General features: G+C 31.7%; 4 protein-coding genes across 4 annotated transcripts; all 4 read left to right on the forward strand.

The window, feature by feature from the left end:
- The first annotated feature begins 581 nt into the window (after nt 1–581).
- On the forward strand, nt 582–1,808 carry LOC128964964 (transcription factor IIIA-like). Its single transcript, XM_054311620.1, has one exon. The coding sequence runs from the start codon at nt 582–584 to the stop codon at nt 1,806–1,808; it is 1,227 nt and encodes a 408-aa protein (XP_054167595.1).
- A 451-nt stretch (nt 1,809–2,259) lies between these two features.
- Nucleotides 2,260–8,341, forward strand: LOC128964965 (zinc finger protein 62 homolog). Its single transcript, XM_054311621.1, has 5 exons — nt 2,260–2,514; nt 2,617–3,836; nt 4,325–4,413; nt 4,525–5,427; nt 7,140–8,341. Exons 1-5 carry the CDS (start codon nt 2,260–2,262, stop codon nt 8,339–8,341), a joined length of 3,669 nt encoding a protein of 1,222 aa, XP_054167596.1.
- A 355-nt stretch (nt 8,342–8,696) lies between these two features.
- Nucleotides 8,697–14,193, forward strand: LOC128964966 (zinc finger protein 62-like). The gene is made up of 4 exons (XM_054311622.1): nt 8,697–8,778; nt 8,893–10,033; nt 10,712–12,045; nt 12,548–14,193. Exons 1-4 carry the CDS (start codon nt 8,697–8,699, stop codon nt 14,191–14,193), a joined length of 4,203 nt encoding a protein of 1,400 aa, XP_054167597.1.
- Nucleotides 14,194–14,522: 329 nt separating this feature from the next.
- LOC128964967 (zinc finger protein 845-like) lies at nt 14,523–15,731 on the forward strand (the record flags this gene model as incomplete). Its single annotated transcript, XM_054311623.1, has 1 exon — nt 14,523–15,731. A coding segment is annotated over exon 1 (1,209 nt), but the record flags the coding sequence as incomplete, so codon positions are not given.
- Between the last annotated feature and the right edge of the window lie 641 nt (nt 15,732–16,372).

Here is a 16,372-nt window from a genome sequence, read left to right on the forward strand (position 1 = left end):
AATTTCAAAATTCGCAAAAAAATTGCTACACACACACACACAGACAGACTCAAAAAGCCATTATAGATTTCAGTAAACAAAACTTTTCAAGTTTTTTTTGAAAATTAATATTTAAAACATTTTACARAAAAAATGATATTAAATTAAACGCATTCGTCGATTATTACAGTATATGTTTACACACATTATATATGACAACAAAATTTTTTTAAAAAAATAATTTTTAGTTTTAATTGATATTATGATAAATTGAAATTTTTTTTTGGGGGGKGGGTATTGTATTTGTTGTGATAATTGATTGATTAAAATGATGGCAACAAATGTAGTGATCATTAATGATGTGTTTGAAGAGTTAACTGAAGAAAATCAAAGACTTTTTAATGAATTAAGATATTGTCAGCAATTGATTGAATTGTTTGATAAATTTAGACAATTATTAGATAATTATCAAACAAATTGTGTTTGTATTGAAAACAATGAATTGAAATCACAATACAATGAATTAGTTGATCAATATATGACAGTAAAGTCAATGAATATAACGACGATATCTTCGGATCCAATTGTTGGTAACAAAGCCGATGACAATATTGTTATATAATAATAATAATAATAAAATCAAAGACAATGAGAAACATAAGACAACAGATGACAATCATAACGACAATTATAATACGGAAACTGTGGACACATCGGCCGTTAGTGTAATGAATGAACCGATCAAAAGTGATAGAAACAGATCCAACAATAAGTCGATGGTATTATCGTTAGCCAAACAAAATGATAGTCAAAAAACAACAAAATGTGATAATAATAATAATAATAATCACCAAAGATTTTATAGCTGTAATTACTCGGGTTGTGACAAACAATTCAGATTGAATTGTCATCTCAAGACACACATACAGATCAAACACAATACGGCGGAGCGACCGTTCAAATGTGATATCGACGGCTGCGGCCAACGTTTCTATCGAAAAGATAAAATCAAAAGACATATCCGTTTAAATATTCACAACAATGACCGGCCCATCGGCTGTAAGACGAAAAAGCGAATAATCAAATGTCATTATATGGATTGYGACAAATGTTTTGATTATAATCATCAACTGGTAGTTCATGTCCGGATGAAACACACCAAAGACAGACCATTCAAGTGTGACAAATGTGACAAATCGTTTCCGTTTGTGAAAAATCTGAAGATTCACCAGAAGTTTTTGCATCCGACTGTCAAAACTGTGTATAAATGTCGTTACGATGGTTGCGATAAAGTCTATCAGTTTGAGAACGCTCTGAAACAGCATCACCAGAGACATGAAAATCCATTGGACTTCAGATTTAAATGCGATTACGACGGTTGTGGCAAAAGTTTTTACGAAAATGGTTCACTAAAATCGCATAAGATTTCTATGCATAGCGATGAACGGCCGTTCCCCTGTCTGTGGCCCGGATGTGACAAACGATTTAAATTTAGTCGCGAATTGAATAGACATTTGAATAGACATTCGGGTGTCCGACAGTATCGGTGCTCAGTTGATGGTTGCGATAAGTCGTACACTACGGACAAAGGTTTGGATCAACACAAGAGAACAACACATAGTAAGCCATACCAGTGCTCGTGGCCGGGATGTGAGGTCAGATACGGGGCTAAGGATAAACTCCGGGACCATATGAATGGACATCAGGGTATCAAACCATTCAGTTGTCATTTTCAGGGATGCGATGTCAGCTATAGTAGCCGCGCATTGCTAAGAGCCCATTGGCGACAAACACATAAATATATTAAAACTTACCATGATAAAACATAGATAAATATATAAGTAATTTAATTAATTTAAAAAAAATTATATTTATTTTATTTAAAACATTGAGTACTAACAGTATATTATTCTTAAAACTGTAAAAAAATTTTGAATAATAAACATTTAAAAAAAAACTTATTTAAAAATTTATTAATCTAATAGTAGTTTATAATATTTTTTTTATAATATATATATATATTATCAATAAAATAATTAATTATTTTTATTATTATCTAATTATCATAGATATAATTATTTAAAATTATTTAATTATAAAAAAAACTTTTTTGTTTTGTTATGATATGTAAACGCATGCGTGAATCACATGTTTATTATACAGTATTTTGTTTATGTTTTTGAATTGACATTTAATTGTAGTTTTGATAAAACAACTGTTTGTTTGTTATGTAATTATAATTGAATAATAAAAAAATCATATAATAAACTGATGGAAATAATGGCAAATCTAGTGATCAATGATATATTGGACGAATTAAATGAAGAAAACGGTCGACTAATGTCTGAATTAGTTTTCAGTAAACAAGTGATTGAATTGTTTGATAAATACAGACATTTAGTTAAGAGTTTGCAAACAAATTGTTGTTGTATTGAAAACAATGAATTGAAAACACAATTGAATTCATTGGATGTGCAATACATTCAACGGAAAACTAATGGTAAAAGTAATGTCAAAAATGCGGTCAAAATTAATGTAAAGAAGACATCGAAGAAAACTATTGACAATAATGAAAGAAATTATATTATGTTAAGAGATAAATGCATTGATAATAATACTAATAATAACAATCTTAAGACTGAAACTGTGGACACATCGAGTAGTGATAATTCACTGAAGACACGGATTAATATTTATTTCAATAAACAAACAGAAGTGTTGTCCACAAGTGTCCAACACTTGAACTCTGCAGTCAAACGACACAATAATGTTAATAATTGTAATATTAATGATAATTACAATACAGAAACTATAGACTATGATATGATTGATGGATCAATAGATAGTGATAGTGATGTTAAGCCACAGATCGAAATACAAAGCAGACCATTACAGGGACCGGCAGTTCATAAGTGTGATTATAAGGACTGTGGCCAACAATTTAAGTATATTTGTCAACTTAAGACACACGTACGGGTCAAACACAACGAGGAACGACCGTTCAAATGTAGTGTCGATGGCTGTGGTAAACGTTTCTATCGAAAAGATCATCTAAAACACCATAAGATTAAAGTACACAAAGATGGTCAACCGTTTACCGGTTTACCACAGAAACAGCCGACTGTTTGTGACTACGAGGGTTGCGGCAAAACATTTCGATGCAAAAGTGAATTAATAAGACATACGGCAGTCAAACACACGGCTAATAAACCGTTCAAATGTCCCGATTGTGACCAAACGTTTGCCATTCAGAAGTATTTGGGTGATCATCGGCGGCGCAATCATTCGCTGGCTGTCTTCCAGTGTCGATACGATGAGTGCGGCGGCAAACTGTTTAAGAGAGAGTCGCAACTCAAACACCATTACTTGAGACACGAAAATCGTTTGGAGAGACGATACAAATGCGATGTCGACGGTTGCGATAAAAGTTTCTATAAAAGCAATCACCTGAGGGATCATAAGTCTCTGGTGCACAGCGATGAACGGCCGTTCGGATGCGATTGGCCCGGATGTGACAAACGATTCAAAATTGCCAAAGAATTGGGCAGACATAGAGAACGGCACGCGGGTGTCCGTCAGTATCGGTGCACAGTTGATGGTTGCGATAAGTCGTACATTACGACCGGTGGTTTGGATCAACACAAGAGAGTACATACTAAGCCATACCGGTGCTCGTGGCCGGGATGTGAGGTCAGATACGGTGCCAATGATAAACTTCGGGACCATTTGAACGGACATCAGGGTATCAAACCGTTTAGTTGTCATTTTCAGGGATGCGATGTCAGCTATAGTAGCCGCGCATCACTGAGAATGCATTGGAGACAAACACATAAATATATTAAAACTTACCATGATAAAACATAGATAGATAGATAAAATTATTAATATAATTTTATTAAATACATTATTTTAAAGTGATTTTATTTATTTATTAAATACAGTTATAATGATATTGTAAAGGGTTAAACACATAATTACTTTTGAAATAAAATAACCCCCAAAAAAAGGAGAAATTTTTAATAATATTAGATTATTATATTGATATAATTTATTAGTAAATATTTATTATATTTATTATTATTATATATATAAATTATTAAAAAAATAATTATTAAATAATTTAAAGTTATTATTATTATTATTTGAACGCATGCGTGGATCACATGTTTTATATATATATTTTGTTTATGTTTTTTTAAACAAAAAATTGACATTTGATTGCAGTTTAATAAATAAAAACAATGTTTGTTTGTTTGGGTTATTGTTTTTAAAATGATTTTTAAAGTGATTTAAATATCAATTGAAAATAATGGTATAGTTTTTTTTTGTGATAACAATTTTGAAGGTTTAAAATGATGGCAAATCTTGTGATTACGGATGTATTGGACGAATTGAATGAAGAAAACGGTCGACTAATGTCTGAATTAGTTTTCAGTAAACAATTGATTGAAATGTTTGATAAATACAGACATTTAGTTAAAAGTTTGCAAACAAATTGTTGTTGTATTGAAAACAATGAATTGAAAACACAATTCAATGATTTAGATGTTGAATATATGACCATAAAGTCAATTAAAATAACGACAACATCTGCGGATCAAATTATTTACAATAAAGTAGTCGATGATAGAAGTGGTAATAAAATCAATGACAATGAAAAACATAAGACAACGACTAAAACTGCGGACAATCATAACGACTATAATATTATTAATAATACGAAAACTGTGGACACGTCGGCCGATACTGTGATGAATGAACCGATCAAAAGTGGTAAAGATATGATACACATACAGATCAAACACAATCCGGCGGATCGACTGTTCAAATGTGATTGCGATGGCTGTGACAAGCGTTTCAAACGAAAAGAGCACATCAAACAACATAAGAGATATGTTCACAGCGATGACCGGCCATTCAAGTGCGACAAATGTGACAAAATGTTTACATTTGGACAAAATCTGAAGAATCACCAGAAGTCTGTGCACACGACTGTCCAAAAAGTTTATAACTGTTGTTACGACGGTTGCCATAAAGTATTTCGGTCTGAAAGCAATCTGAAAGTGCATTACTTGAGACACGAAAATCGTTTGGAGAGACGATACAAGTGTGATGTCGACGGTTGCGATAAAAGTTTCTATCAAAGCAATCACCTGAGGGATCATAAGGCTCTGGTGCACAGCGATGAGCGGCCGATTGCGTGCGATTGGCCCGAATGCGACAAACGATTCAAAATTGCCAAAGAATTGGTCAGACATAGGAATCGGCATTTAGGTGTCCGACAGTATTGGTGTACAGTTGATGGTTGCGATAAGTCGTACATTACGTTAAGTAGTTTGGATACACATAGGAAAGACCATACTAAGCCATACCAGTGCTCGTGGCCGGGATGTGAGGCCAGATATGGGGCTAACGATAAACTCCGGGACCATATGAATGTACATCAGGGTATCAAACCATATAATTGTGATTTTCAGGGATGCGATGCCAGCTATAGTAGCCGCGCATCGTTGAGAATGCATTGGAGACAAATACATAATTATATTAAAACTTACCATGATAAAACATAGATATAATAGATAGATAATTAAAAGGCATTTATTTATTTTTATATGAAATCAAAATTTAAAGTATTTAAAAATATTGTACTTTTATTGACTAATCAATATTAAATAGATAATTATTTTTTAACAATTTAGTATTTTACTATTATGTTATAATTGTATACTATTGTATTTTTAAAAAAACAAAACAAAACTCATCACATAATGTGATTATTTTTGGTATTTATAAGATAAGTCAATCCAAAATGAATATATAGATTGCTATCATTGTAAAAACACCGGCCATTTGAAAGCACAGGGATGGATACCAGTCGATGGTATACTGAAACACTGTATTGATAAAAAACGACTGCAATGTTGGAACAATGGCTTCCATGGCGCCCAACAAACAGAATACCCGACCCGATTCGGTTTCGGTAGCTATTTTGGACAGTAGGGCACGGATGGCAATAGAGCTGACGTTGGCAATACAGGCTGAAGCAAACATTAGATACAAGCCTATCGGCGACCGGACAACTGAGCCGATAATCATGTCCGATAAGAATATCGAGACCAGACCAATGATTCCCATTTTAGTGTCGCTTAGCTGCAAATAAGTGGACAGTATTGGTACCGTAACGGTATATGTATAACGTATATGTTTAACCAAAATATAAGTAAATTATTAAAGCAATAATAAATACAATATATATTTTATTAATAAATAAATCAAAATAAATACTAAAAATATCTTACATAATAATAATAATACATAAATTAGTAAACTATATGATTATCTAACTATTATTAATACAAATATTTTTTTTTCAAAAAATACTTTTAGTAGTTATTATTATTATTATTATGTGAACGCATGCGTGAATCAAATGTTTATATTGTGTTTATATATGTTTTTAAATGACATTTGATTTGCAGTTTTATAAATAAAAACAACAATTTTTGTTTGTTTGGGTTATTATTGTTTTTAATTGTGTATTAATTAATAATTTTCTTAAGAAAATTATGGTAAAGTTTTTTGTTGTTGCTATTGTGATAATTGAAGATACAATCGGATTAATTAATTGATTGAAATGATGGCAAATCTAATGATTACGGATGTATTGGACGAATTGAATGAAGAAAACGGTCGACTAATGTCTGAATTAGTTTTCAGTAAACAATTGATTGAATTGTTTGATAAATACAGACATTTAGTTAAGAGTTTGCAAACAAATTGTTGTTGTATTGAAAACAATGAATTGAAAACACAATTGAATGGATTGGATGTACAATATATTGAACGGAAAACTAATGGTAAAAGTAATGTCAAAAATGCGGTCAAAATTAATGTAAAGAAGACAACGAAGAAAACTATTGACAATAATAATGAAAGAAATTATATTAAGTTAAGAGATAAATGCATTGATAATAATAAGAAAACTGTGGACACATCTAGTGATACATTATTGAAGACACAGATTATAAGAGATTTTAATGATAAACACATAGAAATCATGTCTACAACAACTACAACAACAAGTGTTGACAATAATCTTAAGCAAACAATAGACAGTTTAACTAATAGTAATAATAATCATATAATTGATGGATCAATAGATAAAGACAGTCAATCTCAAGGATCATCGACTGTCCATAAATGTGATTACAACGGTTGTGATAAACAATTTAGATTTATTTATTTGCTTAAGAAACACATGCAAATCGATCACAAAGAGCAGCGACCGTTCAAATGTGATGTCGACGGCTGTGACCAACGTTTCTATCAAAAAGCTCACATCAAACGACATCTGAGTTATGTTCACAGCGATGACCGGCCGTACTGGTGTGAGTGGCCGGGATGTGGCCTACGGTTTAAAGATAATGCAGTGTTGAAGTTACACAGTAAGCAACACACCGCAGACAGCGATGGTTGTGGTGGTGATAGTGTCTACAAGTATCGGTGCGATAGAGATGGATGCGATAAAGTCTATGATAAGGAAAAGTCATTAAAACAACACTACTATATTCAACACAATACTAAACGACAATTTAAATGTTATGTCGACGGTTGCGATCAGACATTGGCCAATAAAAATCAATTGAAATCTCATATCCAGATTAAACATAACATCACTACTACCAGTAAGTGCCGGCCCTTCAAGTGTGACAAATGCGACAAAACGTATACCAATCGGTCAAATGTGAAGAAACACCAAAAGTATATCCATTCGGATATCCCGAGAGAATTCAAGTGTCGTTACGACGGTTGCGATAAAGTATTTCGTTTTGAATCGACTCGTAAACAACATTATCTAAGACATGAAAACCTGTGGTTTAGACGATTCAAATGCGATGTCGACGGCTGTGGCAAAAGTTTCTATCGTAGGGCACATCTTAACGAACATACGACTTATTTGCATAGTAATGACCGGCCGTTTGCGTGCGAATGGCCCGGTTGTGACAAACGATTTAAATTAATGGAAAATCTGAAACAACACCGCGAAATACATTCGGGTGTCCGCAAGTATCGGTGCGATTTTGACGGATGCAATAAGACATTTATTACGGCAACCGGATTGGACTCACATAAAAGATTTATTCATCGAAAAGACAGACCCTATGGGTGCAGTTGGCCCGGATGTGAGACCCGACTGGAGAGTCGTATTAAGCTAACAGATCATACCTATGAACACCAGGGCCTCAAACCACATAAATGCCATTTCCCGGGTTGTCTGATGAGCTATAGTTATAGGGGATCGTTGAGAATGCATTTAAGACAAACACATAAATATATTAAAACTTACCATGATAAAACATAGATAGATAATTTACAAATGATAACTATTTTATTTTTACTATAGTTATACTAAATAATAATAAAAAAAAATTGTTTTTAAATTATAATATCATTAATATTAATTTAACAATTTATATAAATTAATTAAATAAATTATTTTATTTATTAAAAAAAAAGTTTTGAACGCATGCGTGAATCATATGTTTATATATATATATATTTAATTGACATTTAAATTGTAGTTTTTTAAACACTGTTTGTTTGTTTAGGTATTGTTTTCAATGGATTTTTTTTTATAKATATTGAAATTATTGTATAATTTTTTTGTGTATGTTTTATGATAATTGAAGACACAATCAGATTATTAATTGATTGAAATGATAGCAAAACTAGTGATTACGGATGTATTGGACGAATTGAATGAAGAAAACGGTCGACTAATGTCTGAATTAGTTTTCAGTAAACAATTGATTGAAATGTTTGATAAATACAGACATTTAGTTAAAAGTTTGCAAACAAATTGTTGTTGTATTGAAAACAATGAATTGAAAACACAATTCAATGCATTGGAAGTGCAATACATTAAACTGAAAACTAATATTAAAATTGATTTCAAAAATTCGGTCAAAATTAATGTGAAGAAGACATTGAAGAAAACTATTGACAATAATAGTGGTTATAATAACTTAAGAAATAAATGCATTGATAATAATAATAATAATCTGAAGGAAACTGTGGACACATCGCGTGATAATTCATTGAATAAACGAATTAATATTTATTTCAATAAACAAACAGAAAAGGTGTCCACAAATGTCCAACACTTGGACTCTTCAGACAAATACCACAATAATACTAAACAAGAAGACATACCACGGATTAAGAGACAGTATACTAAACGTAAGATTAAGACAACGACGACAACAATAAGTGATCCATCAGTGAAGACAAAGATTAAGAAAAAATATAGTAAACAAAAGAAGTTTGTCTGCGATTGGATTGGATGTGATAAACGATTTCGTGAATCAAATCAACTTCTGTCGCACATACGGGTCAATCATACCAATGAGCGGCCGTACAGTTGCCAGTTGTGCAACAAATCATTTCCGGTAACGACAGCACTGAAAGCGCACCAAAAATTTGTTCATAACAACAGTGATGATCAGTCATCATCATCACCACCGAAGCTAAAGTGTCCGTACGATGGCTGCGCCAAACAGTTTAGTTTGAAGTCATTGTTGAACTCTCATATGAAATACAGACATAAACCCAGAGAATTCAAATGTGATGTCGACGGTTGTGACAAAAGTTTTTGCTATCGTAACAAACGTGAAATACATAGATTAAGATTTCATTCGGATGTTAGGCCGTTCCCCTGTGAATGGCCCGGTTGTGACAAACGATTCAAGTCGTCCACTAATTTGCGACGGCATCGCGAAACCCATAGTCTGGTGCGCGGCTACCGGTGCGATGTCGGCGACTGCACTAAGACGTTCAATACACAGCAAAGTCTAAATAGTCATAAACTGACGCACACCCGACCCTACCAGTGCTCGTGGCCGGCCTGTGAGTTCAGGACGGCATCCAGTGTTGTACTCAACGATCACGTGAACGGACATCAGGGCATCAAACCATTTAAATGTCATTTTCATGGATGCGATTGCAGTTACAGTAGTAGAGCATCGCTGAGAGTTCATTGGCGTCTAATACATAAGTTTATCAAAACATTTGATCAGAAATCATAAAATAAAATTAATCATAAATTATGTCAATTAAAAAAAATTAATTTAATTAAAAATGATAATTTAATATATGAAGACTTTAAGAGAAAGTATAATTTAAAAAAATTGGTACAAATCGTATGCGTTAATCATTTATATTGTATAATCATAGATTATTTTGTAATAAATACTAACAATGATTATTATTGTATCAAAATTTTATGTCAATCAATATAAATAATAAATATAATTATCCAAATAATTATAATATTGTTATAATAATATATTGAAAGTATATCTTAAACTAAACGATTTTATTATACTTTACTTTCTACAGCAAAAATTTTAAGCAAAACAAGGTATAAGTTTTTTAATTTAAAAAAAACTTTAATAATTTTTATAATTATTACTTAATTATATAATTATATATATATATATATGATATACATATAATATGAGTAAAACTTTAAAATTTCAATTACTATATTAATAAATTTAACCAAAAAAAAAACAATATTATTATTATGTGAACGCATGCGTGAATCAAATGTTTATATTGTGTTTATATATGTTTTTAAATGACATTTGATTTCAATTAAAAAAAGTTTTTTTTAAAAAAATAATGTTTGAAATTATGTTATAGTTTTTTCTGTGATGATATTTTATTGAAGACACAATAGGATTGAAATGATGGTAAATGTGATGATTAAGGATATATTGGATGAGTTGAGTGAAGAAAATTGTCGACTAATACGTGAATTAGTTTTTAGCAAACAATTGATTGAATTGTTTGATAAATACAGACATTTAGTTAAAAGTTTGCAAACAAATTGTGTTTGTATTGAAAACAATGAATTGAAAACACAATTCAATGAAATGGATGTCAAATACAATGAACTCAAGACTCGATATACAACTGATGACAGACTGAACGCAAAGAAAAGTGAAGATAAATCTAGTGATCAATTGTTAGACAGACCACCGGTTAAGAGACAGTATATTAAACGTAAAATTAAGACAACATCGAAAACAACAACAACTTGTGATCCAATAATGAAGACACAGATTAAGAGAAGATATAATAAACAGAAAACAATTAATCCGGAAATAACAGACAACTGTTGTGATGATAGAGTGGTCGATAAAATCACTGATAAACCAATCAATGATAATGACTGTGATATTGTGGACAACAAAACCAGTAATACTCGGCAGAAATCTTCGGCAGAAATATTATCAGTGAAGACAACTGATAGGAAAAAATATACTAAACATAAGAAGTTTGTCTGCGATTGGATTGGATGTGATAAACGGTTCGCCGAAAGAGACTATCTGGTGGCACACATACGGATCAATCATACAAAAGAGCGGCCATACAGTTGCCAGATATGCGGCAAAACATTTTCGGTAATGAGATTATTGAAAGCACATGAAAAAGTAGTTCATTCGGCTTCAAACAGATTCAAGACTCAGCCGCTGAAGTGTCCGTACGATGGCTGCCGTAGAGTGTATAGTTTGGAGACAACGTTGAACTATCACATCAACTATAAGCACAAGAATTTGATACCGAAATCGTTTAGATGCGATGCCGACGACAGTTGCGATAAAAGTTTTTACAATCGCTATCAATGGGAACGACACAAGCAGGCCGTCCACTACGATCTGAGACCGTTTCCGTGCGAATGGCCCGGTTGTGACAAACAGTTTAGGTCGACCAGTGAGTTGAGAGTACATCGCGAAAGACATAGCGGTGTCCGACAGTATCGGTGCGATGTCGGCAATGAATGCAATAAGACGTTCACTACCCGTAAATGTCTGAAACAGCATCAATTGTCRCACACCCGACCCTACCAGTGCTCGTGGCCGGCCTGTGAGTTCAGATGCGCWAACAATATTACACTCAACGATCATATGAACGGACATCAGGGCATCAAACCATTTAAATGTCATTTTCATGGATGCGATTGCAGTTACAGTAGTAGAGCATCGCTGAGAGTTCATTGGCGTCTAATACATAAATTTATCAAAACATATGAACATAAATCATAAAATTAAATTTAAACAAAAAAAATTAATTTAGTTAATAAAAATTATCATAATTTTTTATTGAATAAATTTTATATGTTTTAAAAACAATTTTTCATATAATTAATTAATATTAGAGAAATAATTTTAATTGAATGATATATTTAAAAAAAATATTAATTAATTAATTAGTATATTAGTTATTAATAACTATCCCAATAGTATTACAGATAATTATAATAATTATTTAATAATTTATAACACATCAAAAAAAAATATTTATTTTATTTAAAACTATTTGTTTATTATTATAAGTTATGAACGCATGCGTGGATCTAATGTTTATATTGTATTGAATAATATTTTCAAATAACTATTTTGATTGCAATTTAAAGTTTAAATATTGCTTATTATTATTACTATTAAATCAATCATATAATAGTAATATTTAAAAACATAATTTTTGAGGATTATTTTTTTAGTTATTGAAATGATGGCAATAAATGTGACAATTAATGATGTATTGGATGAGTTATGTGAAGAAAATCGGAGACTTTTTGCTGAATTAAGATATTGTCAACAATTGTGGGAAATGTTTGATAAATACAGACATTTAGTTAAGAGTTTGAAAACAAATTGTGTTTGTATTGAAAACAATGAATTGAAAATACAATTCAATGAATTAGATGTTCAATATTTGACATTAAAGTCAAAGAAGATAACGATAACATCTAAGGATCAAATTGTTGACAATCATAATAAAGACGATAATAATAGTAACACAAGAGATCAATGCTATAATAATAATATTATTAATAAGGAAAGTGTGGACATATCGGTGGTTAATGAAATGAATAGACCGATCAAAAGAGGTAGAGGTAGACCAAAGAAGTCGATGGTATTATCGTTAACAACAAAACGGAATAAACTGTTGAAATCAAATCAACTAAAGAGTGTTTATAGTTGTGATTACATCGGTTGTGACAAACAGTTCAGATATATGTGTCTACTGAAGACACACATACAGATCAGACACAATACGTCGGAGCGACCGTTCAAATGTGATATCGACGGCTGTGACCAACGTTTCAATCGAAAAGAGCACATTAAACGACATAAGACTAATATACATTGCGATGATCGGCCGTACGGTTGTGAGTGGCCGGGATGTGGCCTACGATTTAAGGATAACACGAGATTGAAGTTACACAATAAACGACATACTCATGGCGGCAGTGGTAGTGGTGTCGATAATTCTAGTGATGATAGAAGTTGTGGTAAATTGAATCCGATTAGTACTGAAAAATCTTTAGCTAAAAAGAAGATAATGCAGAAAATATATAACAAAAATCGTTTGAAAAAGTATTGCTGTAATTGGGAAGGTTGTGGCAAAAGGATCCGCGATAAAGATATGCTTTTGGCACACATACGGGCCAAACATACCGGTGAACGACCGTTCAAATGTCAAATATGCGACAAAACATTTTCAATGGATAGGTATTTAAAGTCACACCACTTAACAGTTCATACCAACAACAGTGACGGACAGTTGGCTACACACAAGTGTCCATACGATGGCTGTACTAAAGAGTATAAATCGCTTCCGTCGTTGAACTATCACATCAATCAACTTCACACAATGTTGGCGACCAAATCGTTTCTATGCGATGCCGACGGTTGCGGCAAAAGTTTTTACCGTAAATATAATCTGGAAACTCATAAAAAGCGCGTCCACTACGATCTGAGGCCTTACCCGTGTGAATGGCCCGGTTGTGACAAACGGTTTAAGGCGCCAACTAGTCTGAGAATACATCGCGAAAGACATAGCGGTGTCCGACAGTACCGGTGCGATGTCGGCGATGATTGCAATAAGTCGTTTACTACCTATAATGGACTGAAACAGCATAAAAGATCGCACACCCGGCCCTACCAGTGCTCGTGGCCGGCCTGTGAGTTCAGATGCGGATCCAGTGTTACACTTGAAGATCATATGAACGGACATCAGGGCATCAAACCATTTAAATGTCATTTTCATGGATGCGATTGCAGTTACAGTAGTAGAGCATCGCTGAGAGTTCATTGGCGTCTAATACATAAATTTATCAAATCATATGAACATAAATCGTAAATTATTTTTTGAAATATAATTATTTTTTAACTAATAAAAAATTTATTATAATCATGATAAATTAAAATGATTTTAATTGATGTAGTTTATTTTATATTTTGAATAAATTATAGATTATTTCAAATTTTATTCAATTCAAATAACTGATTAAAAAAATAATAATACATAACTATATTAGAAATTATATAAAAATTACTTTAAATATTTATTTTTAAAAAATGATAAAATTTTTCAACGCATGCGTGGATTACATGTTTATATCAATAGTAATTTATTTTTTAAATGACAAAATTGTTTAGAAATTTAATTATTTAATTGTATTGAAAATAATGGCAACAAAACTAATGATCAATGATTTGTTGGATGAGTTAAATGAAGAAAATCATAGACTAATTGATGAATTAAGATATTGTCAGCAATTGATTGAATTGTTTGATAAATACAGACATTTAGTAAATAGTTTGCAAACAAATTGTGTTTGTATTGAAAACAATGAATTGAAAACACAATTCAATGAATTAGATGTTCAATATTTGACATTAAAGTCAAAGAAGATAACGACGATATCCGCGGATCAAATTGTTGACAATCATTATAAAGACGATAATAATAGTAAAACAAGATATCAATGCTATAATAATAATACGGAAACTGTGGACACATCGGCGGTTAGTGTAGTAAATGAAGCGATCAAAAGAGGTAGAGATAAACCAAAGAAGTCGATGGTATTATCGTTAACAACAAAACGTAATAAACAATTGAAATCAAATCATCCAAAGGGTGTTTATAGTTGTGATTACACCGGTTGTGACAAACAGTTTAAATATATGTATCTATTGAAGTTACACATACAGATCAAACACAATACGTCGGAGCGACGGTTCAAATGTGATGTCGACGGTTGTGACCAACGTTTCTATCGAAAAGATTATTTAAAGGCACACCACTTAACAGTTCATACCAACAACAGTGATGGACAGTTAGCTACAAACAATTGTCCATACGATGGCTGCGCTAAAGAGTATAAATCGCTTAAGGCGTTAAATAGGCATATCAGTCAACGGCACACACTGTTGGCTACCAAACGGTTTCGATGTGATGTCGACGGTTGCGACTTAGGTTTTTACGACAAGAATAGGATGGAAATACACAAACAGCGCGTCCACTACAATGTGAGGCTCTACCCGTGCGAATGGCCCGGTTGTGACAAACGATTTAAGTCGGCAACTGATTTGAAAGAACATCGCGAAAGACATAGCGGTGTCCGACAGTATCGGTGCGATGTCGGCGATGAATGCAATAAGACGTTCACTACTCGTAAATGTCTGCAACAGCATAAAAGGTCGCACACCCGACCCTACCAGTGCTCGTGGCCGGCCTGTGAGTTCAGATGCGCAAACAATATCAATCTTGAAGATCATATGAACGTACATCAGGGCATCAAACCATTTAAATGTCATTTTCATGGATGCGATAGCAGTTACAGTCGTAGAGCATCGCTTAAAGTTCATTGGCGTTTAATACATAAATTTATCAAAACATTTGATCAGAAATCATAAAATTAATTAATTAATTAATGATATTATTTTATGAAACTATTTTTTTTTTTGTTAACTGTAATATACGTTATATACAACTGTGTGATAAGTGTAATATGTACTACTGTGTATATAAATTATATTAATATTATATAACTATTTCAATAATATTAAATTAAAGTTATATACTTAATAATAATAATAATTTAGTTTTATTTTAGTTTCATTTATTTAATTACTGATCATATGAACGGACATCAGGGCATCGAAACTATTTAAATATTATTTTCATGGATGCGATTGCAGTTACAGTAGTAGAGCATCGCTGAGAGTTCATTGGCGTCTAATACATAAATTTATCAAAACATATGAACATAAATCATAAATTATTTTTTTTAAAGATAATTATTTTTTTTAACTAATAAAAATTTATTAGTATCATCATATGATAAATTAATGATTTATAATTGATATATTTAATTTTATATTTGAACAAAATTATACTTTATTTCTAATTTTTCAATTCAAATAACTGATTTTTTATGAAAAATGATTTCAATTAAATGTTATTTTTTTAAAGAAAATAATAGTAATACATAACTATATTAAAAATTATATAAAAAATTACTTGTATTTAAAAA

Source organism: Oppia nitens, unplaced genomic scaffold (genome assembly GCF_028296485.1).
Source record: "Oppia nitens isolate AA-2021 unplaced genomic scaffold, nextdenovo-longstitch-racon4-pilon3 scaffold15_pilon_pilon_pilon, whole genome shotgun sequence".
In the NCBI taxonomy this organism is placed as follows: Eukaryota; Metazoa; Arthropoda; class Arachnida; order Sarcoptiformes; family Oppiidae; genus Oppia; species Oppia nitens.